Source organism: Lacerta agilis, chromosome 12 (assembly GCF_009819535.1).
Source record: "Lacerta agilis isolate rLacAgi1 chromosome 12, rLacAgi1.pri, whole genome shotgun sequence".
NCBI lineage: Eukaryota > Metazoa > Chordata > Lepidosauria > Squamata > Lacertidae > Lacerta > Lacerta agilis.
In genome coordinates this window covers 53,885,923-53,909,626 of record NC_046323.1, presented here as the reverse complement: position 1 = coordinate 53,909,626, position 23,704 = coordinate 53,885,923, and the positions used below count along the sequence as shown (strand labels likewise).

Below are 23,704 nucleotides of genomic sequence, written 5' to 3'. Positions count from 1 at the left end.
TATCCGTTCTGGATCTGTTCGGAATCTGTTCAGCATTTAGGCATTTCAACAGCAAGCGACATAACCCAGTTAGTCTCATGTAATTGCAACAGAGGTTTCTTTAGACATCGATAGATGGGTGTCATTAAACCTCAGCCTTTGGGGAAGGGTTAATATACGCAACCCCCTCGACTGTTCCTCACAAGGCTTGGCTTCCAGACTGGATTGTGTCTGTGTGTGACACAGAGTGTTTTCCTGATCAGAAGCGCTTCGGTGTGAGCATCTCGCAGCCCCCTAGGCTTCTAAGCAAGTGGGGATCATTCAGATTGGCTCTGAGCCGGGGGGGTGGGTGGGCAGGGAACGGAGCCACGGTCTACCCAGACAGCCGGCCGGGGCTAATCTCTGTCCCCTTCCACCCTGGTGACTCTCAATGCCTCAACTTCCCACCCAACTTTGTACAAACAAGCGGCTGGCCGGCACCTGGAGGAACGAAAGCCGGAGGATCGGCGGGCCGTGGGAAAACGCAGTAGAGTCGGAGCAAACAGATTAAGGGGCAGGGATGGGCTGAAACAACGATGGCCGGAGGGTTGAGCAGCGTCACGCAAAAACGGTGTTCATTGGCAGGATCCAGAGACAGGAAGGGGCTGCTGTCCTCAGCAGTTTTGGGAATCAGAGCAAAGCGCATGTGCTTTTTTGCTTTTTTAGATAAGCCTGTGGTGACCCCTGAACTTACACATTCAAAGAACAAATTTGGGGATTGAGCTGAAAGAGCATGAAAGCCCTAGTCCTGTGTGTGACCAGGGCCGGCACATCCATTAAGGCGAACTAGGCAATTGCCTAGGGTGCCAAAATGGAGGGGGCGCTGGCCAGGCTTGGGCGGGATGGGCTAGCAGCAGCTTCTCTGCTGTAGCGGAGAGGTGCTGCTTGCCCCCTACACCACCCCCTGGCTCCCGCTAAAGCAGGCTTTGGCGGGGGCGGGGCGGGGCGGGGGAGCAGAAGCTTCTCCGCTACATTGGAGAAACTGCAGCTTGCCTCTCCACCAAGCTTTGGCAGGGGGCGGGCGATGGGGGGTGCCAGAAGGTGGTCTCACCTAGGGCACAATAAACCCTAGCACTGGTCCTGTGACATGGCTCTAATGGTAGAATCACAGAGTTGGAAGGGACCCCCAAGGGTCATCCAGTCCAACCCCCTGCCATGCAGGAATGTTTTGCCCAATGTGGGTCTCGAACCCACGACCCAGCCATTAAATGTCTCATACTCTACCAGTCCAGGGCCGTATGATCAGCAGCCTCACACAATACACTTTTATTTACTCCACAGGGCTGTTGCGGGGATTAAATGAGGAAGGGGAATGAGACCACGTATGCCGCCTTCAGTTGCTTGGAGGAAAAGGATAGAAATGAGTACATAGCTCAGGGTAGCGTATGTGGACAATCACCCTCCTTGCCTCTGTCCTCACAACAACCCTGAGAGTTGGTTAGGGAGAGATAGTAAACCTGTATGGACGGCTGGGATAGCTCGGTAGGGCGTGAGACTTTCAAAATCTCAGGGTTGTGGGTTCGAGCCCCACATTGGGCAAAAGATTCCTGCACTGCAGGGGGTTGGGCTAAATGACCCTCATGGTCCCTTCCAACTCTGTGATTCTACAGTTTGAATCCGTAACATAAGAAGAAGACTCTAAAATGCTCTGAACTGCTCTGTCTCACACACAGCTCCTGCCATACTTCAAAGCAGGAGAAGCAGTAAAGGAGTCTTCTTTGTAAGACTGGAGCCAATTTATCCAACCATGCGGCCTCGAGTTGTTCCAGACTACAACTCCCAACATGGGACGCGGCTGGCGTTGTGGGTTAAACCACAGAGCCTAGGGCTTGCTGATCAGAAGGTTGGTGGTTCGAATCCTCGCAATGACGGGGTGAGCTCCCGTTGCTCGGTCCCTGCTCCTGCCAACCTAGCAGTTCAAAAGCACGTCAAAGTGCAAGTAGATAAACAGGTACCGCTCTGGCGGGAAGGTAAACGCCGTTTCCGTGCACTGCTCTGGTTCGCCAGAAGCGGCTTAGTCATGCTGGCCACATGACCCGGAAGCTGTAAGCCGGCTCCCTCAGCCAGTAAAGCGAGATGAGCGCCACAACCCCAGAGTCGGACACGACTGGACCTAATGGTCAGGGGTCCCTTTACCCTTACAACTCCCAACACGACCAGCCAGCACAGCTGTGCGCTGCGGGGGGCACCAGGTTGGCAGAGGCTGATCTGCAAAATGCAGACTCTCTTACGCACAGAGTCACAGGGAAGGCAGTCCGGCACGAGCTCAGTCAAGGCTACAGAGCAAGCGGGGCCTGTTGGAGGGTGCCTCGCCTGGGCTCCCCCTCCCCTCCTGGCCCCCAACTGGGGGAGGCATCAACTGCGCCTGCATCTGACATCCCTCCACCGCCCCCCCTTTGCCCTTTCCTCCAAGCTGCCGGAGAGCAGAGCAGGGGGTGCGGAGGACTGCAGAGCTATAATTGCTTCCAAGGAGCTAAATAATGTATGATCCCTGTTTGAGTGCAGCCTCCTTCCCCCCCCCCTCTCAGCCCCCACCCCCACCCCTGGAGCCCTCCAGTGGGCAGCCTGACGCCAGAGAGAAAGAGGGAGGGAGAGCGGTGAAGGGCCAGGAGGAATGGCGGCGCTCCCTCTGCTCCAAGCCACTCCTGGGGAACTGGGGCGAGCAGACGCCAAGCTTTCTGCCATTCCCTGGTGGGGAGAGAGAACAGGGGGAGGGCGCAGTGCAGGGTGGGGGTGCTCCAGTCGCATCTCCATCCTAAACCGGGCAAAGGCAGGCTGCCTCCCCCTACAATAATCCTGCCCACCATGACACAAATCAAGGGCATCTGCATATGCCATTTTCTTTTTTAAAAAAATTGCATAGGTGATTCTGCGTCGGCTACAGAATTAGCAGCCCAAGGGCCACATTCCAGAGTAGGCATCTGTCCAGGGGCCAGAGGCGACCAGCAGCTGGAGCGAGGGAGGCGGAACTTAATTTTGTTCGACAGAGGAGAGAAATGGCTGCAAACCGTCAGGGGTACCGGCTATTCCACTTGCCTCCCCCCCCCCGCCTCCTCAAAAGGAGGAGCTCTGTGTTTCAGTGCTTATTTTTGTTCCCTGTCAACGCTTTTGTGGGGAATAGTCTGCTGCTTTTGGGGCAGGAAAAAACGCATTCTGACGCTGTTAAGATGCAGTCGGCTTTTTCCTGCATTTGAATTGTTTGTGACCTGCGACGGGGTGTCTTTTTTGGCCGAAAGGCGGCATATCGATAAATGACTTTGCATTTATTATGTATTTTGTGTTTTTTTATACTGTGATTTTGTGCTGTGAACGGCCCCGAGATCTAGGGGTATCCGGTGGTGTACAAATTTAATAAATAGTAACAAAAATAACGTAGCCTAACAGTAGGTTACAATCCATGGAAGCCATCTAGCCACATACCGTATTTTTCGCTCCATAGGGCACACCTCGTTTTTAGAGGAGGAAAAAAGGTTTTTTTTCCTGGTTTTCCTCTAAAAGCCCTGTTTTTTTGAGGATCAGCTAAATGTTTTGTAGCTTTTTTTGCAAAGGGAAAAGCCCTGTTTTTCTGAGGATCAACTAAAAGTTTTGCAGCTTTTTTTGCAAAGGGAAAAGCCCTGGGTTTTTTGAGGATTAGCTAAAAGTTTTGCAGCTTTTGTGCAAAGGGAAAAACCCTGTTTTTTTGAGGAGCAGCTAAAAGTTTTGCAGCTTTTTTTGCAAAGGGGGAAAAGCAAAGCTCCTTTTGCAAAGGGGGAAAAGCAAAGAGGGAAAGCCCCGTTTTTATGGGGTTCAATTCACATTTCTGCAGCTTCTAAAGGAAAGAGAGCCATTTCTACAGTTTCCAGACAGATAATCTAATCAGCTAGTCACATGTCGCTGGGGAAACAAACAACCTCCCTCTGCAGCACATTCAACAAAGGAGGGCGGGGCTGAAAGGGAGCTGGGGACTCTTATCTCTCTCCCGATCTCTTGCTGATCAGCTGCTGAGCGGGGTCCTTTCAACACCCCCTTTTCTATTTGCAAAATAAAAAGCATGATCCTCTTTTGGTCCCTGGGCAATTCAGGGACCACCATTCGCTCCATAAGACGCACAGATATCTCCCCTTACTTTTTAGGAGGAAAAAAGTGCGTCTTATGGAGCAAAAAATACGGTGAATCCCCAGACAAAAGCATGAGGAGGGAAGAGAGATGGGTCGGTGAGGGGTATGGTCTGGGGTGAGCACCTGGCGGGCAGCATTTGGGGCCTGGGCCGGAGGTTCCCGACCTCTCTGTTAAGGACAATGTGCTACACAGGGTAGGGCAATGAAGCCTCACCCGGTTGGTCCCTGGAAACTCGGCTTGGCTGCTCTTGGGCTTCCAGGCACAGCCACGGCGTTTAAAAGCTGAGAAACCAACATTTAAAAATTAATCCTTAAAAGCAAAGGGTCTTGGGGTTCTGTGTCCTACCCCAGGTCTGACAGCAGCACACGAGAAAAGGATCTAGGGGTCTTGGTGGTGGCGAGACTGGCGACTGTAAGAAGCTGCCGAGACCATATAACACCAGTCCTGAAAGACCTACATTGGCTCCCAGTACGTTTCCCAGCACAATTCAAAGTGCTGGTGCTGACCTTGAAAGCCCTAAACGGCCTCGGTCCAGTATACCTGAAGGAGCGTCTCCACCCCCATCGTCCAGCCCAGACACTGAGGTCCAGCTCCGAGAGCCTTCTAGCAGTTCCCTCCCTGGGAGAAGTGAGGTTACAGGGAACCAGGCAGAGGGCCTTCTCGGTGGTGGCTCCCTCCCATCAGATGTCAAGGAAATAAATAACTATATGACTTCTAGAAGACATCTGAAGGCAGCCCTGTATCAGGAAGCTTTTTAAGGTTTAAAGTTTTATTATGGTTTTATATATACTGGAAGCTACCCAGTCAGATGAGCGGGGTACAAATTTATTATTGTTGTTGCTCTTGTTATTGTTATTAGTGGACCACAAGCTGAACATGAGTCAGTGGTGTGATGCAGCAACATAAAAGCTAATGCTATTCTAGGCTGCATCAACAGAAGTATACAGTCCAGATCAAGAGAAGTAAAAGGTGAAGGGACCCCTGACCATTATGTCCAGTCGCGGACAACTCTGGGGTTGCGGCGCTCATTTCGCTTTACTGGCCGAGGGAGCCGGCGTACAGCTTCCGGGTCATGTGGCCAGCAGGACTAAGCCGCTTCTGGCAAACCAGAGCAGCACACGGAAACGCCGTTTACCTTCATTGTGGCAGGTGAAAGGTAAAAGTAAAGGTAAAGGGAGCTGGCGTTTGTCCACAGACAGCTTCCAGGTCATGAGGCCAGCATGACTAAGCCACTTCTGACGAAACCAGAGCAGCGCATGGAAACACCGTTCACCTTCCCGCCGGAGTGGTACCTATTTATCTACTTGCACTTTGATGTGCTTTCGAACTGCTAGGTTGGCAGGAGCTGGGACCGAGCAACGGGAGCTCACCCCGTCACGGGGAACCTTCTGATCGGCAAACCAAAGACTCAGTGGTTTAGACCACAGCGCCACCCGCGTCCCAAGAGAAGTAATAGTACCACCCTATTCTCCTTTGGTCGGACTACATCTAGAATACTGCGTCCAGTTCTGGGCAGCACAATTTAGGAAAGATACTGACAAGCTGGATGGTGGGCAGAGGAGGAGGATCAAGACGAAGGGCAATATACAAGGTTCTGGAAACCAAGCCTGATGAGGAACAGTTGAAGGAGCTGGGCATGTTTAGCTTGGAGAAGAGAAGAATGAGAGATGATATGAGAGCCATTTCCAAATATCTCAAGGGCTGTCCCGTGGAAGAGGGAACAAACTTGTTTCTGCTGCTCCAGAGGGGAGGACCCAAACAATGGATTCAAACATTGACAGTAGAACGGACGACCTCAGAAGGTGATGGAACTCTCCTTCGTTGGAGGGTTTTAAACAGAGGTTGGATGGTCATCCATTAGATTGTTTTTTAGCTGCGATTCAGATGCAGGGGGTTGGGTCCGGCGGCCCTTCCAACTCTACAACGATTCTATGAACATGGAGCAATCGCGGAATGCACCCACCCACAGTCCTCGGCCCCAGCAACTCACATCGACAACCAGGAAACCGGAGGCTTGGACGTGGCGTCGGGCCATGACGAAGCGGCCCAGAAGGTCTTTGCTCCGGTTGCTGAAGTTTGGGAACTCCCATCCGAGGAAGGCGAGCCTGCCAAGAGAATTCGGGGTGGGATGGGGAGAGAGGAAGCAGCACTCAGCGCCATCATGCACTCCCAAGAACATCTTCTGCCTCTTGGGGAGCACCTGCCTGGCTGCCAGGGAGGCCATTGCCCATAATTGCCCCTTAGGCAGACTTTAGTCAATGTCTGCAACATGCCCTTTGTAAGGGTGGGTGGAGAAAACTCACAAGGGTTAGGGCCAGGGGGTCCAACACACGGCTTGCAGAAATTTAAATGAATGTGCGGCCGGCGGGTTTTGTGCCAAAGTCCTCTTGCAGGCCCCTTGGTCTGAGAGGCTGGACTGCCCTGGATTAGAGGAATTCATGGAGAAGCCTATCGATGGCTACTACCCCCGACGGCGATACTCTTGTCTCCACCGTTGGAACCAGCAATGCATATGAAGACCAGTAGAGCTAGGTGATATATTGATATGCCATCCAATACTGGTTTGAAGTCCATATTGTGGCATCGGTTTCCTAATTTTTGTGGGGGTTTTGTATAATTTTTCATTAAATTTTTCTGTTTTACATTTTAGAATACTCATTTAAACAACCTTGAAATATCAATGACTTCCCTTCTTCTCTTTCCATGGTTCATTTTGCATACCATAAATCCCTGCATATTTTACATAAACTAATCCATTCAGTACTCCATTATTACACCCGTCAAAACTTACCGTATTTTTCGCTCCATAGGGCGCACCGGACCATAGGGCGCACCTCATTTTTAGAGGAGGAAACAGGGGAAAAAAAAATATTTTTCTGGTTTTCCTCCTCTAAAAGCCCTGTTTTTTTGAGGATCAGCTAAAAGTTTTGCAGCTCTTTTTGCAAAGGGAAAAGGCCTGGGTTTTTTTGAGGATCAGCTAAGTTTTGCAGCTCTTTTTGCAAAGGGGGAAAAGCAAAGAGGAAAAGCCCCATTTTTATGGGGTTCAACTCACATTTCTGCAGCTTCTAAAGGAAAGGGAGCTTTTTCTACAGTTTCCAGACAGATAATCTAATCAGCTAGTCACATGTAGCTGAGGAAACAAACAACCTCCCTCTGCAGCACATTCAACAATGGAGGGTGGGGCTGAAAGGAAGCCAGGACTCTTATCTCTCTCCTGATCTCTTGCTGATCAGCTGCTGAGTGGGGTCCTTTCAACACTCCTTTTTCTCTTTGTAAAATAAAAAGCACTATCTGCTTTTGGCCTCTGGGCAATTTGGCTCAAGGGACCACCATTCGCTCCATTAAGACGCACAGATATTTCCCCTTAATTTTCAGCAGGAAAAAAGTGTGTCTTATGGAGTGAAAAATACGGTATTTACACTGCTGAATTTATCTTGATGCTGCCAACGTTTTAAAGTGTACACAATTTCCCCCCATATATTCAAATAACTTTTTCCAATCTTCTTTAAACGTATGTTCTTCTAGTTCTCTTATTCTATATGTTAAGACTGCAAGCTGCGCATACTCCATCAGTTTAAGTCGCCATTCTTCTTTAGTTGGGACCTCGTTCGTTTGCAAATTGTTTCCTAATTTCTGACCTGGCAATATATCACGAATCGTGGTGTGTGTGTGTGTGTGTGTTTCCTGCCAAAATCACGTGGGGAAAACCATGAAACCAGCCAATGCTTCTACATAGCTCCATCCTAGTTTCAGACATTGTGATACTGTATATCGGTATACTGTGATGGTGCTATATATATATAACAAAGTTGAAAACCAGACACAGTGGTACCTTGGTTTATTAACATAATCCGTTCCAGAAGTCCGTTCCGAACTGAAGAAGATATACCGAAACAGTGTACTTATCCGGATTGCTGTCTTCGCTGCATATTAGTTGATATTATATAAAACAATTTCGCTGAATATTATTTGACAATATATAGAAACATTTTGCCCTACATTATTTGGTCCACGTGTTGCCTTTTTTCATACTCGTTCTTAAACCCAAGCGTTCTTGAACCAAGGCGTGCTTTCCCATAGCAGCGTGGGACTCATTTTACAAATGGAACACGCGAAACATGTTCTTATTCCAAGGCAAAGTTCGCAAACCAAAATATCGATTTCCGGGTTTGCGGCGTTCTTAATCCAAGTCATTCATAAACTAAGCTGTTCTTAAACCGAGCTACCACTGTATTGCCCAGCCCCAGAGACCGGTTGCTGGACAGCACAAGGGAGAAGGCTCTTGGGCTCAGGGGTCCTGCTTGTGGGTTTCCCATGATGTGCATCTGGTGGGCCAGGATGCTGAACTATATCGGACCAATAGGCTCTGCTTACATTCTTAAGTTACCAGCTACAAGCAGCGTTTCCTTGCCTGGGGCAGGTGCTCTCAGACGCTAGACCAGGGGTTGGCAAACTAAGGCCCGCAGGCCGGATCCAGCCCAACTGCCCTCTGGATCCGGCCCACAAACGGTTTTGCGATTGGCACAATCGCCATTTCCCCCCTTTTTCGGGTGATTTCCCCCCTCCCTCCCTCACCGCAGTGCCGTCTCTTCCCTCCTCCCTCCTGGCTTCTCCCAAACCCTGCAGAGGAAGGGGGCTGGGCTTTGATAGGAAGCCTCGCCGCCCGCCCGCCGGCCTCTCCCCATGGCCGGAGCTCGGCGTACCTGCTGGCCCCGTGCCTGGCGCCTGGGAAAACTGTCCCAAAAAGGAGAGCTGCTGCCAACGCCGCTGGCTCCCAACCGCAAGCAGAGTGGCGAAGGAGGTAGGCAGGGGGAGGGGAGGGGCTGGGGGAGAGAGAAGCCCCTTCCACTGCGTGCGCACATGCAGTCTGGCCTGCCACTAGGTCTGGGGAACAGTGAACCAACCCCCTCCCCAAAAAGTTTGCTGACCCCTGTCCTAGACCAAGGGTAGGCAGTGTGGGGTCCTCTAGATGTTGCTGGACTCCCTACTCCCAGCACCAGCCAGTGTGACCAACGGCCAGGGAAGAGCAGAGCTGCAGCCCGGCAACACCTGCAGGGCATCTGGTTGTCTCTGTCTTTGTGGCCGAAATTTTGGTGGCCACGCTGCCCCCTCTAAGCCAGAGCCTACAGCTCTGGTGCGCCGTGGACAAGCACCCTGCCAGAATTCCCAAAATCGAGCGCCTTCCCTGGAAGGGCCTGCAAATACAGACCGGCCTCCTCTCTGCTTTCTTCCCAGCAGCAAGGACAGAGTCTTGCCCTGCCCCAGGAAAGATGACGGACGCGATGCATTCACCCTAAACCTGTGCTTTTCACCGGGACTACAACTCCCATCATCCCTGAGCACTGGTCCTGCTAGCTAGGGATGATGGGAGCTGTAGTCCAACAACAGCCGGGGGCTCAGTTTTGAGAAACGCTGCCCTAACCAACATCCCCCAAAACTCACCTTCTGGCCCCGGGAGGGAGAGGTTGAGATCCCTTGGACTGGGGCTGGGCAGGAGCTGTGAAGTCTGCGACAGGCAAGGGCTGGTTGTCTGCGTTAAGCACCATCTCGGCATCTGCGGAGAGAAAAGAAATGTCGCTTCTGAGCTGGCAAGTCTCCTGTGGGCAGGGGCTCTTCGGGACCCATGGGCCAGCTGATCGGCAGGGCTTTCAAACCCATTACCTGCCCTGCATCTGACACCATATACAGAGTAGGTGGGCATGGCATGGCAAAAATGGCCACATGGAGACACCTGGTGGAGATTCCCCCAGCTGATTAATTGGGTTGCTTTGCTGTGTTTTGGGAGTCACCCCCGAACAACTCGCTGCAAGGCAACCTCTATGAAACAGCCTGATCTCCCAGCTCCTAGTCTGACACTATAACCCAGGAGTCGGCAACCTGCGGCCCATGGGCCAGATGTGGCCCACGAAGACTGTTTTATTGGCCCACGAGCTGCCCGCAAACTGTGCCGCCCACTCGGCAAATCTTCCGCGCACTGTGCTTAACCAGCGATGCGCGTCGCGTGGACTCGCCGAGTGGTGTCGGAAATGGCATCTTTGCACGTGCAGATACCAGAAACCGCATCTGCGCATGTCCAGACACCCAAAATTGCTTCTGCGCAGGCGCGATTTTTGGCGTCTGGGCATGGGCAGAAGCGATTTCCGGCGCCGCGGACATGCACAGACGCGATTTTCGGCATCGCACTGCACATGTCCGGCTCACAGACGAGCTCTTTGGAAGTGAGCCAGCCCATGGCCGGTAAACCTTGCCGGCCCCTGCTCTAACCACTACACCCCACTGGCTTCCTGGAGTTCTTCTGCTATGGGGCAGCTCATTAAATTAAGAAGGTAAATAAATATGGGGAAAGCAAAATGTCCCTTAGAAAAGGATCTGAAATATTTCCCTCGAAGCTTGAAACTGAAGCTTGAATTATTTTATTTGATGTCACATGGAAGAGGCAACAAGCTTGTTTTCTCCTGCTCTGCAGGGTATAGCACTCAAACCAATGGTTTCAAGTGACAAGGAAGGACTAAACATCCGGAAAAACTTTCCGACTGAGAGCTGTTAAGATAGTAAAACAGTCTCTGTTGGGAGGTTGTGGACTCCGCTTCCTTGGAGGCTTTTAAACAGAGGCTGGATGGCCATCTGTCATGGGTGCTTCAGTTTAGATTCCTGCATTGCAGGGGGTTGGACTAGATGACCCTTGGGGTTCCCTTCCAACTCTACAATTCTATGATTCTATAAGGTGTCATAAACGGCCCGGAGATTTTTTTCCTTAAAACACAAAGCGGTAAATGAAGAATAATAGTAGCAGTAGTACAGCAAAAGTCCTATTATTGGATCCACAAGGTACTGCTAAGGTAAGGTAAAATAAAGTAAAGGTAAAGGACCCCTGGACGGTTAAGTCCAGTCAAAGGCGACTCTGGGGTTGCGGCACTCATCTCGCTTTCAGGCCAAGGGAGCCGGCGTTTATCCACAGACAGCTTCCCAGGTCATGTGGCCACCATGGCTAAACCGCTTCTGGCACAACGGGACACCGTAACGGAAACCAGAGCGCACGGAAACGCCATTTACCTTCTCGCTGCAGCAGTACCTATTTATCTACTTGCACTGGCGTGCTTTCGAACTACTAGGTTGCCAGGAGCTGGGACAGAGCAACAGGAGCTCTGTCCATCGCGGGGATTCGAACCGCCGACCTTCTGATCAGCGAGCCCAACAGCAGGGGTAGGCAAACTAAGGCCCGGGGGCGGATCTGGCCCAATCGCCTTCTAAATCTGGCCCGTGGACAGTCCGGGAATCAGTGTGTTTTTACATGAGTAGAATATGTCTTTTTATTTAGAATACAACATGCAGCGGAATTGAGATGATGATGAGCCTTCCAAAACTTGAAGCGTGGGGAGTCCCCAAAAAATAAATTATAATTTGGCAGAATATTTGGACTATATGGTTTGCATATGTATAGTTTGGTATATTTAATATGATTTGATTGAATTGTTAATTTGGAAATTTTAATAAAAATGATTTTTTTAAAAGAATATGTCCTTTTATTTAAAATGCATCTCTGGGTTATTTGTGGGGCATAGGAATTCCTTCCTCCCCCCCCAAAAAAAAATATAGTCTGCCCCCCCCCAAGGTCTGAGGGACAGTGAACCGGCCCCCTGCTGAAAAAGTTTGCTGACCCCTGCCTAAGAGTCTCGGTGGTTTAGACCACAGCGCCACCCGCGTCCTTATAAGGACCTAATACAGTATTCATAACCTATGGACCCAAGTGCCACCCCCAAACTTGGCTGTGGGGTGGAGTGAGATAGAGATCTGGCCCATTGGGACAAGAATGTGCCCCCTCCCTGTCGCCCAAGGGCTAAGGGGACCTCTCTGTAGGTGGGGAAAGATGTTGCCATGCGAAGAGGAGACATTTTCCTCTGCAAACGGCCTGCCCTCCAGTGCCCCACACCACACCCACAACCGCACCAAGAGTGGGGCTCACCAAGCAGCCATCCGCAGCCCGTGTCCACCTCAAAGCGCACTTTCGCCGGGTCTCCCGCAACCCCCTGCAGCACCTCCCTGAGGCTGCTTTGCAGTGGGGTGAGCTTCCTGCCCCCCTGGAGCCGCTTGCTGCCCAGGGCTTCCGGCGGCAGGAGGGGCCCTGCGTAGTCGGCGCACTCCAGGCAGGCGGCTGTGTTGACGTGGATCAGTTTGAGCTGGTAGTTGTGCCCTCTCGCCGAGGGGTCGTCTGCCGGAGGTGGAGGAAGGAAAAGGGAGGGAGAGATAACAGGAATCAGAGTGAAACCCAATGGCAGGGTCAACGGCCGGGGAGCGGGGCCATTCGTTCGGCATCTCCTGGCCCTCTGCTAATTAAAGTTCAGTGTGGCAGCCCTTACACTTTGGAACTCCCTGCCACTTGATATCAAGCAGGTACCTGCACTGTACTTTTATCAGCACCTCATCCTTGTTTGGGAGAAGCCGGTTCAGGTACTCAGGAAGTTGAGGTGATCTTAATCAGTTTTTAACTTTTGTATGCTCTAAAGCAGGGTTGTAGATTTTTCTTTTTTTTTGTAAACCGCTTTGAGGGTTGTCGTTCCATTTTAACAATCAAGCGGTGCATGAATTTTATGAAATTTAATAATTCCGTTTTAAAAATACTCTGGCTGATTTGACGTCCGATGCCCTTTCAAATGTGTTGTGGAAGAGGGAGTTACTGAATCTTCTTTGTTTTTTATTTTCATTACATATTTTGTTTCGTTTTTTGTATTGCAATTTTATGCTGGGAACCACCCAGAGATCTATGGGTACAGGGCAGGATACTAATGCTAATAATGCTAAAATTATTATTATTATTAATAATAATAATAATAATAATAATAATAATGAAATAGGCAAGATGAATGAATAAAGATGGGGCCCAATTCAGCAGGTACTTTTCTTGCGCCAACCTAGAGCATGAGCATTGTGCATACTCTCAGTCGTTTCAGCGGGGCCTGAGCTGGAGAAGGGCTATGCAGGGCCCCATAGACAGCCCCCTCCTATCCTGTCCTCAGATGCGTCCCAGCAGCTCTCAGCAGCCCTACATGAACTACAGTGGTGCACCGCTACACGAAATTAATTCGTTCTGCGAAAATTTTCGTCTAGCGGGTTTTTCGTCTTGTGGAGCGGCAATGACAGCCGCGCTCCGCAAAACGGAAAAAAAAAAAAGACGAAAATTTTTCGTCTTGCGAGGCAGCCCCATAGACTTTTTCGTCTTGCGGGGCAGCCTTCCGCTAGACGAATGCCTTCGTCTAGCGAGTTTTTCGTCTTGCGAGGCATTCGTCTAGCGGGGTACCACTGTACAGTCCCCAGGATTCTTTGCAGGAGTGTGTAAGCCACGGCTGCTGAAAAGTGGCATGACGCTGCTTTAAATGTAGGGCACAGATGGAGCCTTAGATAATATACGAGCTCCGTGCCAAAATCGTTTCGTTTTCTCCTTGGGGAGCAGCGCCACCTGTCAGTCAGATGCCCAACTCCAGGTCGGTCCTGAAAGGTGAAGAGATGACGCCCCTTTCAGATGGCCAGGTAAGTAGGGTCGGAGTGCCCACTGCTAGGAAGCAGTTCTCCTGGTCCCTGGATGCTTTCACCCACCTCCTCACCACCCAGGCCACTCGTCCCCTCATACCTAAGAAGCGAGTGCGAAACTCCGGCTCCAAAACTTTTTGCAGGTGGGAAGCCTTCGCTTGCTGCAGAACGCAGAGTGACCACACCAGGTCCAGAAGCAGGTAGGGGTCTAAGTCATCCAAGTGGTCGTCCATCCCTCTGTGGACCTGGAAAGGAGGAAGAAGCCGATTATTATTAGTAGTAGTAGTAGCAGTATACTGCCCTTCATCTGTAGATCTCAGAGTGGTTCACAGCATAAGACAGGGGTAGGCAACCTAAGGCCCGTGGGCCAGATGCGGCCCAACTGCCTTCTCAATCCGGCCCGCGGACGGTTCAGGAATCAGCGTGTTTTTACATGAGTAGAATGTGTCCTTTTATTTAAAATGCATCTCTGGGTTATTTGTGGGGCCTGCCTGGTGTTTTTACATGAGTAGAATGTGTCCTTTTATTTAAACTTTAAATTCCTATGCGGCTTAGGACCCTCGTACTTACAGTACCGCATCTCCTGGTATGCCCCACAGAGGACCTTAAGGTCCACAAATAACAATAGTTTAAGGGTCCCAGAAGAAGCCAGATTATCCTCCACAAGGGCCAGGGCTTTTTCAGTGTTGGCTCCGATCTGGTGGAATACTCTGTCCCATGAGACTAGGGCCCTGCGGGACCTGACCTCCTTCCGCAGGGCCTGTAAGACAGAGATATTCCGCCTGGCCTTTAATCTAGCCTGATCCCCTATTCCTTTTTCCCCTTCCCTTCTTTCTGAAGAAACCCTTCTGGGTCCCTACATTAAAATTCCTCCCTGGTCTCCCTACTGGCCTAGCATGACTAACCTGGCCAGTTAGCCCTGGGGATCCCATTGATGTTTGTTTTTATGCTGTTTTTTAAGCTGTTTTAATCATTGTCTTATATTTCTTGTTAGCCGCCCTGAGCCCGGTTTTTGGATTGGGAAGGGCGGGGTAGAAATAAAATTTATTTATTATTATTATTATTATTATTAAAATGCATCTCTGGGTTATTTGTGGGGCCTGCCTGGTGTTTTTACATGAGTAGAATGTGTCCTTTTATTTAAAACAAAATAAAATAAAACATTCCTTCCAGTAGCACCTTAGAGACCAACTAAGTTTGTTCTTGGTATGAGCTTTTGTGTGCATGCACACTTCTTCAGATACACGAAGAAGAAATTTAAAATGCATCTCTGGGTTATTTGTGGGCCATAGGAATTCGTTCTTCTTTTTTTCAAAATATAGTCTGGCCCCCCACATGGTGGACCGGCCCACGGCTGAGAAAGGCTGCTGAACCCTGGATAAGAATACAAGGGGAAAAAACACAACATACAGTGGAACCTTGGTTTTCAAACATAATCCATTCCGGAAGACCATTCGACTTCCGAAACGTTCAAAAACCGAAGCAGTTACATCCAGGTTTTCGGCGTTCAGAAACCGAAACGTTCCGACTTCTGAGACTTTCGAAAACGGAGGTTCCACTGTACATAATACAAACAAGGACAAAACAAGCCCCCGGTAACAAATAACCCTCCTTCCCCTCCTACAAACACAATTAAAAGGGTATAGGATGTTAGTCTCTTGGGCGGGGGGGGGGGGGGAAATACCTCTAGGCTGGCATTTGAATGAATGAATAGTCTTTATTACGGCCAGAGACCAGAAAATCAATAAAACAATTCGTTTCATAAATAGCATCTATATACTAAAATCACATTTAAATTTTATAATCAGCGCATTTAGACTTTAAAAATGGGTGAGATATCTCACCAATCTGTCACTTTAAAATCATTCCTAAAGGGATTAAATGGACTCTTTATCTCTAATATTTGCTGACCTCACGGCATGTCTTAATCTTGACGCGATGTAACAGAATTTAGCTACACTTCTAGTGATCCGCTAGTAAGTATCTGATGTATGTTTCAGTTGAACGACCTGGTAAATTCTTTAGAAGGGGTCCAATTAGCTCCTTCCTCGTGTCTCGATACAATGTGCAGTACAGGAGGACATGCCCAATTGATTCAATTTCGTTATTAGCACAAGGGCATAGTCTCTGTTCTAACGGGCTGGCTGTAGAGGTTTGGAGCTTTTAGAGTTAACAAGCTCAACCAGGTCGTCCCACCCACAAGAGGAAAAGCGTTGCCGGAAGGCTCTGTGTAATGTGTAATGTGATACTTGTTGTTTCTGTATCTTTTCCTTTCGTTTTTGACCGGAGAAGGAGAAAGGCGACAATGTCTTGCGTCTCTCCTGGAATATAATTTATGCCTTGTAAATAAAGCTTCTAGATTAGCAAAAGAAGCTGGACTTTGTCGTTTATAATTGCTGGCATGCACACACACCGTTGCACGAGAACATACTCTGCGGATGGCACAGGAGAACGCAGAAGGAAGCGTGCTGGACTCCATTTGTGTGCGAAGTTGTTTTGAGGCTTTTCCAACAATCCAAAAGCCTAGACTGGCATTTGAGAACCTACTTAGAATCATGTAATCGCAGAGTTGGAAGAGAACCACCACCACCCCAGGGTCATCCAGTCCAACCCCCTGCAACGCAGGAATCTCAGCTCAAAGCATCCCCGGCGGATGGCTACATTTCCCCTCCCTCTGCCCTTCCAAGATGGATAAAGGAGTTTACTGTGCTATAGAAGGCGTCTCTGCAGCTGGGATGGAAGTTCAAGCGAGCAAAAGCGAGGACGACGTTGCTAAGGTGGAACAGGGAGTATTTCTCGGCGTTGTCCACGGTGTGCTAAGAAAAGAAGCATGGGGGGGGGGAAGCAATTGAGTTCATTCATTTCAAACGGTTAGAGCTAAGCCATAGATGAGTCAGAAACTGCTTGAATGGGAAAAGGAGCCCCAAAACTTCCATCTGGAATATTTTCATTGGTTGGACAGTTCTCCAAGCCCCAACACGGACTCCCCTTTTCACTCCATGCTCTCAAGGACCAGCCTGACACTTTGAATCAAGACAGGTGTAACTTCCCCCTCCTCCTTTCTTACTTTGTTTGTTTTTGTTTGTGAGTCTGACAAAAGCCACCCCACTCTTTTTAGCCTTTTGGAAGAGATCCTTTCTTTACTCTTTAGTTCAAGCATAGGAGAATTCACCCCTCCAGATGTTTTGGGACTACAACTCCCATGATCCCTATCTAACAGGACCAGTGGTCAGGGATGATGGGAATTGTAGTCCCAAAAAACCTGAAGGGCCGAGTTGTCCTATGCCTGCTTTAGTTTAAGATGTACTGTCTGATTTGCTGGCCTATTGTATGTCTAGCCTTGATATCTGAAGCAGCATTCAAATGGCCTCTCTATCTTCTCATGTAATAAACCAACTTTTCTTTAATCCACGTCTGTGTAAAGGTAAAGGACCCCCGGGACAGTTAAGACAAGTCAAAGGTGACTATGGGGTTGTGGCGCTCATCTCGCTTTCAGGCCAAGGGAGCCTCCGTTTGTCCGCAGACAGCTTTCCGGGTCCTGTGGCCAGCAGGACTGAACCGCTTCTGGCGCAACGGAACACCGTGAAGGAATCCAGAGTGCATGGAAACGCCGTTTACCTTCCCACCACAGTGGTACCTATTTATCTGCTTGCACTGGCGTGCTTTCGAATTGCTAGGTTCGCAGGAGTTGTGCCAGAACAACGGGAGGTCATCCCATCGTGGGGATTTGAACCGCCGACCTTCTGATCGGCAAGTCCAAGAGGCTCAGTGGTTTCGACCACTTCCTGTGAGCACCAGGTTACAGGAAAGCACATACAGTGGTACCCCGGGTTACGTACACGATCCGTTCCGGGTCTCGGTACGTAACGCGGGCGTGCGTATCACGATCGCAAGAAAAAAACCAAAAAAAACCCCGGAAGAAGCGCCATTTGAGTGCTTCTGAGCATGTGCAGAGTGCGCAGAACGCTTCTGCGCATCCGGGGGTCGCGCGCTCCGGAAACACTTCCGGGTTGCAGGCGTTCGCAACTTGAACGTCCGCAACATGGGGTGTGCGTAACCCGTGGTACCACTGTATTGATAACCAAGACACAGAAGTCCCTATTCTTCTTGGTAGTGTGGGCACAGACACATGTGAATTCTGGACATGCATGTGGCTCCAGATACACACCTGGCGACATACCTTGGGCCACACCCACCACGGGCCAGTGGCTCCTGGGAGGCTGCCCACAGGAAAACACAGCCCTCGAACTAAAACAGGCTTCTCAGCCTGGCATTGATGAGTCAAAGGAAAAGGGCCGTGGAACGAGGGGGTTTGCCTCCACCTCTGCCCCTTACTCACCTGCGCAAAGGCCTCAAAGAGGGGCAGGTTGAGCCACTTGAGGTAAGCAAAGGACTTCAGGCAGCGCACCACGTCCCCAGCGGACAGCTCCGGCACACGGGGATGGAGGTCTGCAGCGATCTTCTGGAAGACCTGGGTCTGGTGGAAACCCAGCTTCCCTGAAGCAGAGAGGAGGAAACAGCAGTTGAGAGAAAAAGATGCCAGCCGCAGAAGAGGAGCCGGGAGAATTAATAATAAAAATAATAATAATAATTTATTTACACCCCGTCCATCTGTCTGGGTTTCCCCAGCCATCCTGGGGGGCTCCCAAACGAATACTAAAACCACAATACAGCATTAAACATTAAAAACATCCCTAAACAGGGCTGCCTTCAGATGTCTTTTAGAAGTAAGATAGTTGTTTATTTCCTTGACATCTGATGGGAGGGCGTTCCACAGGGCAGGTGCCACCACCGAGAAGGCCCTCTTCCTGGTTCCCTGTAAAAAGGGCGAGGAGTGGTATTTTATGCCTTGTGACCTGCCGTTATTTTTATTGATTACGGTTCAGTAATTCTTTATTGTTACTGATAAGCGTACACTGTTTAATTATTATTTTCTGATTACTGAATATTGCTGTATTTGGTATAAGTTGTTTATTCTAAAGTTATTTTCTGTATTGGATCAGAACCGTTATTACGTGTGCGGTCTTTGCTGTGTATTTTGTTGTTTCTTCGGTTTGTAAACTGCCTAGCGCATAGTAATATACAGAAAGGTGGTATACAAATTAAAAGGGAAGTGAAAAATGAAATGAAACCAGTTGGCACGAATTTAGTTTCAGCTGGCCTGCCCGCACTAACCCCAAAACTACTTCCAAACACCCCTTATGGTTCAGCCCAGACACTGAGGTCCACCTCCGAGGGCCTTCTGGCAGTTCCCTGCCTGCGAGAAGTGAGTTTACAGGGAGCCTTCTCGGTGGTGGCACCCTCCCAGCGGATGTCAAGGAAAGAAACAACTATCTGACTTTTAGAAGACATCTGAAGGCAGCCCTGTTTAGGGAAGTTTTTAATGTCTAATGTTTTATCGTATTTTTAATATTCTGTTGGGAGCTGCCCAGAGTGGCTGGGGAAACCCAGCCGGATGGGCAGGATATAAATAATATATTATTATTATTATTATTATTATTATTATTATTATTATTATTATTACAAACCCTCTCCAGCCCCTCCACCTTAGATGGCAAGCGGCCAGGGAAGGAAGGCTGCTGTCTGAAGCAGCATCTGTACGCTCTGTCTCTGCTTCCTGGTGCGTAAAACTCTTTACTGGGCATAAGGGTTAAAGGGATGGGCCCAGAGGCGTAGGAAGGTCAGGTGGTACCCGGTGCAGAAAATTTATTGTCCCCCCCCCATTGATTTCCTCCCCCCCCTGCAAAAATGGTTTTACGTTATTTCATATTTTATTACAAAGGAATAATAACAAGTAATAAAAATAAAAAAGTTTTCTTTATATCCCGCCCTCCCCGGCCGAAGTCGGGCTCAGGGTGGCTAACATCAGATACATACCATTGGTATAAAATCAAACAATAATTAAATGGCCTCCTTAAAACATCTCAAAATCAAATTAAAGTCTAATTAGGTGGCTTTCCACAGGGTTAGGGTTGGGAACAGTAAGTGCTCCACTGAACTGAAATTTCAGCCTTCACGACATAGGGAAAACAGGCAAGTGAACAGCTATTTTGGTGGAGGAGGGTCAAGATATTAACCGATATGCATGAAATTTCATATATAGCTATATAATACCTAGTATAGTAAGATAAGACCTTCGGAGCAGGCATTTTAAAAAAAAAAGTTTTTTTATGAACCGCCCTAGTAGGGCAGTAACTGTTCCTTGATAATTTGTCACCCCCTCCATTATGGAAAATGGGACGGCCCGCTCCTTGCGCCCCCCCCTTGCTATGCCCCTGGATGGGCCCATTTTTAGAAAGGAAGTGGCCCCTCACCGTAGGCGAAAGCCAGGTCCAGGAGGATGCTGGTGCTGAAAGTGAAGTGCTTCTGAACCAAGTGGTATGAGATTGCGCGGAGAAGAGGGATGGACCGGCGGTTCTGGACTGCCAAGGCAACAGCGACTTTCCGAGTGTCCTCGGGGGTGAACTGCTCAGCCAACTCCAGGCTCTGTTGAGAAAGGTGGTGGGTGTGAAAAATGGATGAAGGCCTAACCCCGGGGGGGGGGGGGACAGAGATATGCTATGGGCACATTTCACCCCAAATGGAAACTTTACTTGCAACTTTTGCACTGGTATAAAGCAGGCATGTCCAACAGGTAGATCGTGATCTACCGGTAGATCACTGGGTGTCTGTGGTAGATCAGTGGCTCCCCCCAAAGAAGCTAAAAAACTTTGGCTGCCCTAAAAAAAAACCTCAACATCTTTACCCTGCACCCTAAAATGACCTGAACCACCAAAAACAGGGCTTTCCTTCCTTAAAAAAAGCTCAACGTTGCTTTCCTCCTCCCTAAAGAAGCTCAACAACTTTGACCAGAACCCCACAAAAGGGGGTAGATCACTGCCAGTTTTTAACTCTGTGAGTAGATCGCAGTCTCTTGGAAGTTGGCCACCCCTGGTATAAAGCATGGGTAGGCAAACTAAGGCCCGGGGGCTGGATCCAGCCCAATCGCCTTCTAAATCCGGCCCACGGACAGTCCAGCAATCAGCGTGTTTTTACATGAGTAGAATGTGTGCTTTTATTTAAAGTGCATCTCTGGGTTATTTGTGGGGCATGGGAATTTGTTCAATTTCCCCCCAAAAAAATATATAGTCCGGCCCCCGATATGGTCTGAGGCACAGTGGACCAACCCCCTGCTGATAAAGTTTGCTGACCCCTATAAAGGTTTAGCAGTAGCTGAAAATCTAACTCATAAATTACAAGTTGCCAAAGGTTAGGAGGACCCCGATGAGAGTCTGTGCTGTTTGGTGGGATTTTATCTTATATGCAACTAAGGCAGACAACACAGGACTTCTCCTCCGCAGTACAAAGTGAATTTTTGTTTTCCTGATGGCCTTCAGTACTTTGCCAACCTAATATTAAGTCTCTCTCAGGCACACTGTGCTGACTTTTGGTACTTCTGCTATATAGAATCATAGAATCGTAGACTTGGAAGAGACCCCAAGGGCCATCCAGTCCAACCCCCTGCCAAGCAGGAAACACCATCCAAGCATTCCTGACAGATGGCTGTCAAGCCTCCGCTTAAAGACCTCCAAAGAAGGAGACTCTACCACACTCCTTGGCAGCAAATTCCACTGTCAAACAGCTCTTACTGTCAGGAAGTTCTTCCTAATGTTTAGGTGGAATCTTCTTTCTTGTAGTTTGAATCCATTGCTCCATGTCCACTTCTCTGGAGCAGCAGAAAACAACCTTTCTCCCTCCTCTATATGACACCCTTTTATATATTTGAACATGGCTATCGTATCACCCCTTAACCTCCTCTTCTCCAGGCTAAACATACCCAGCTCCCTAAGCCGTTCCTCATAAGGCATCGTTTCCAGGCAATATATCTATTCTATCAGTTTGTTTGATTTACTTTGATATATTTTTAAAGGAAAATAATTTCACAGGAAATCCCAGGTGGAGATTTCTTGAGATATGGTTCAATAATATTGGGGATATAGAGCTAGTTCAGAATGATGAACTGGGCTTAGAAGAAGAAGAAGAGTTTGGATTTGATACCCCGCTTTATCACTACCCGAAGGAGTCTCAAAGCGGCTAACATTCTCCTTTCCCTTCCTCCCCCACAACAAACACTCTGTGAGGTGAGTGGGGCTGAGAAACCTCAGAGAAGTGTGACTAGCCCAAGGTCACCCAGCAGCTGCATGTGGAGGAGTGGGGAATCGAACCCGGTTCACCAGATTACGAGTCTATCGCTCTTAACCACTACACCACCATACTGGCTCTGTAACTGGGGTTGTAAAGCAAAATGCATTTGAGGAAACCAGGTCTCCCTTCTTTTCATATGCAAGGGGGAAAGAAAGCTCTCCCACCAGCCTCACAAACCTGTCCGTGAAGCGCCTGGGTGGACTGCCAGTGCTTTAAATTAAACCATGTAGAATGACATTTGCCTGGCACCTGCTTCATATAATACAGGCAGGTGGTCAAAAAACTATTCTACTTTCTCAGGTTTTAATCAACACGTTGTGGCTGGTTTTCTGAGCTATTTTGGAGCTGCTATTGTTACACTATGTATTGCTTTGTACAGTGGTATCTTGGTTCTCAAATGCCTTGGTACTCAAAACAACTTGGAACCCAAACACTGCAAAGCCGGAAGTAAGTGTCCCAGTTTGCGAACTTTTTTCAGAAGCCGAACATGCTCCGTTTTGAGTGTTACGCTTCCAATTCGAGTGCCACACTTCCGTTTTGAGCGTTACGCTGAGGTGTGTCTGTTTTTGCTATTTATTTTGCTTTTCTGTGGCTCTTTTCCATTTTTTTTTGTGACTGTGTGGAACCCAGTTCAGCTTCTGGTTGACTGATCGTGTGACTGTGGGACATCGTTTCTTGCCGTTTGATGTGTCCAATTACCAATAAATAGTAAATTATTTTCAAAAAAAGATCCTTTATTGCTTTCATTTTATGGAGCAGTGGTCCCGTTAAGACAGTAAAATTCATGTTCAACTGCTGCTTTAGGGGTTGTTTTTAAAAGTCTGGAACGGATCGATCCATTTTGCATTACTTTCTCTGGGAAAGTGCGCCTTGGTTTTGGAACGGACTTCCAGAACGGATTAGGTTTGAGAACCAAGGTACCACTGTATTGTATTCTGCGTTTCATTGACTTTCTACATAGCCATTCAACTGCATTTTAATAATAAATAAATCCTGTGCATCCCCTCTCCCCTCACCCCCCCCCCGGTGTTGGACTGTACCGGTTCCTGCCTCTACCTTATCCTCCAGTCTCTCCATCAATACTGGGGAGAGGGGCCCCACTTTAGACATGAGCATCACCACCGTCCTGACGTCCGCAATCTCCGTCCAACGCAGCTCAAGGTGCTTCAGCACGTCGCTCAGCAGCTCGCTCGGGTGCCCCTTGGGGACGCTGGTGGCCACGTGCTCAGCGAGGAAGGCGAGGTTCTTGAAGGTCAGCCGCCTCAGCCGCCAGCGCACCTCCTGCTCCACCGAACGCATCTCCGGCCTGCTCCGCTCCAGGCCCAGGAGTTGGAGGCTCTTGAAGAGGCTCACCAAAGCGGTGTTCCATACCCGAGTCCCCTGCACACAAAAGAAGATTCAGGACGGATACAGGAAAGGACTTCTTCACGCGCAGGAGAACTACGGAACTCCCTGCCACAGGAGGCAGCAACGCCCGCCAACTCGGACGGCATTAACAGGGGGTTAGGACGAATTCGTGGAGGAGGAGAGGGCTATTGATGGCTCCTGGGCGCGGTGGCTCGGCTCTTCCTCCACCGTTGGGAGGCAGCGCTGCTTCTGAATGCCAGCTGCTGGGAAGCACAGATGGGAGAGAGGGCTCTAGCGCTCGGATCCTGCTTGCAGGTTTCCCATGATGAGCATCTGGTTGGCCTACTTTATCACTACCCTAAGGAGTCTCCAAGCGGCTCACATTCTCCTTTCCCTTCCTCCCCCACAACAAACACTCTGTGAGGTGAGTGGGGCAGAGAGACTTCAGAGAAGTGTGACTAGCCCAAGGTCACCCCCTGCAGCTGCATATGGAAGAGCGGAGACACGAACCCGGTTCACCAGATTGCAAGTC

The 23,704-nt window shown here is 49.2% G+C and overlaps 1 protein-coding gene across 1 annotated transcript in view; it reads right to left on the bottom strand.

Moving 5' to 3' along the window:
* TBRG4 (transforming growth factor beta regulator 4) overlaps positions 1-23,704 on the bottom strand; it is a 30,785-nt gene that overhangs the window by 2,364 nt on the left and 4,717 nt on the right. Inside the window, exons 3-10 of the mRNA XM_033165716.1 lie at positions 22,882-23,205; positions 19,956-20,127; positions 17,981-18,138; positions 16,347-16,457; positions 13,742-13,886; positions 12,080-12,325; positions 9,559-9,670; positions 6,107-6,221 (exon numbers count right to left, since the gene is read on the bottom strand). Of these exons, the coding sequence (XP_033021607.1) occupies positions 6,107-6,221; positions 9,559-9,670; positions 12,080-12,325; positions 13,742-13,886; positions 16,347-16,457; positions 17,981-18,138; positions 19,956-20,127; positions 22,882-23,205 (1,383 nt within the window). The remainder of the gene's footprint in view (positions 1-6,106; positions 6,222-9,558; positions 9,671-12,079; positions 12,326-13,741; positions 13,887-16,346; positions 16,458-17,980; positions 18,139-19,955; positions 20,128-22,881; positions 23,206-23,704) is intronic.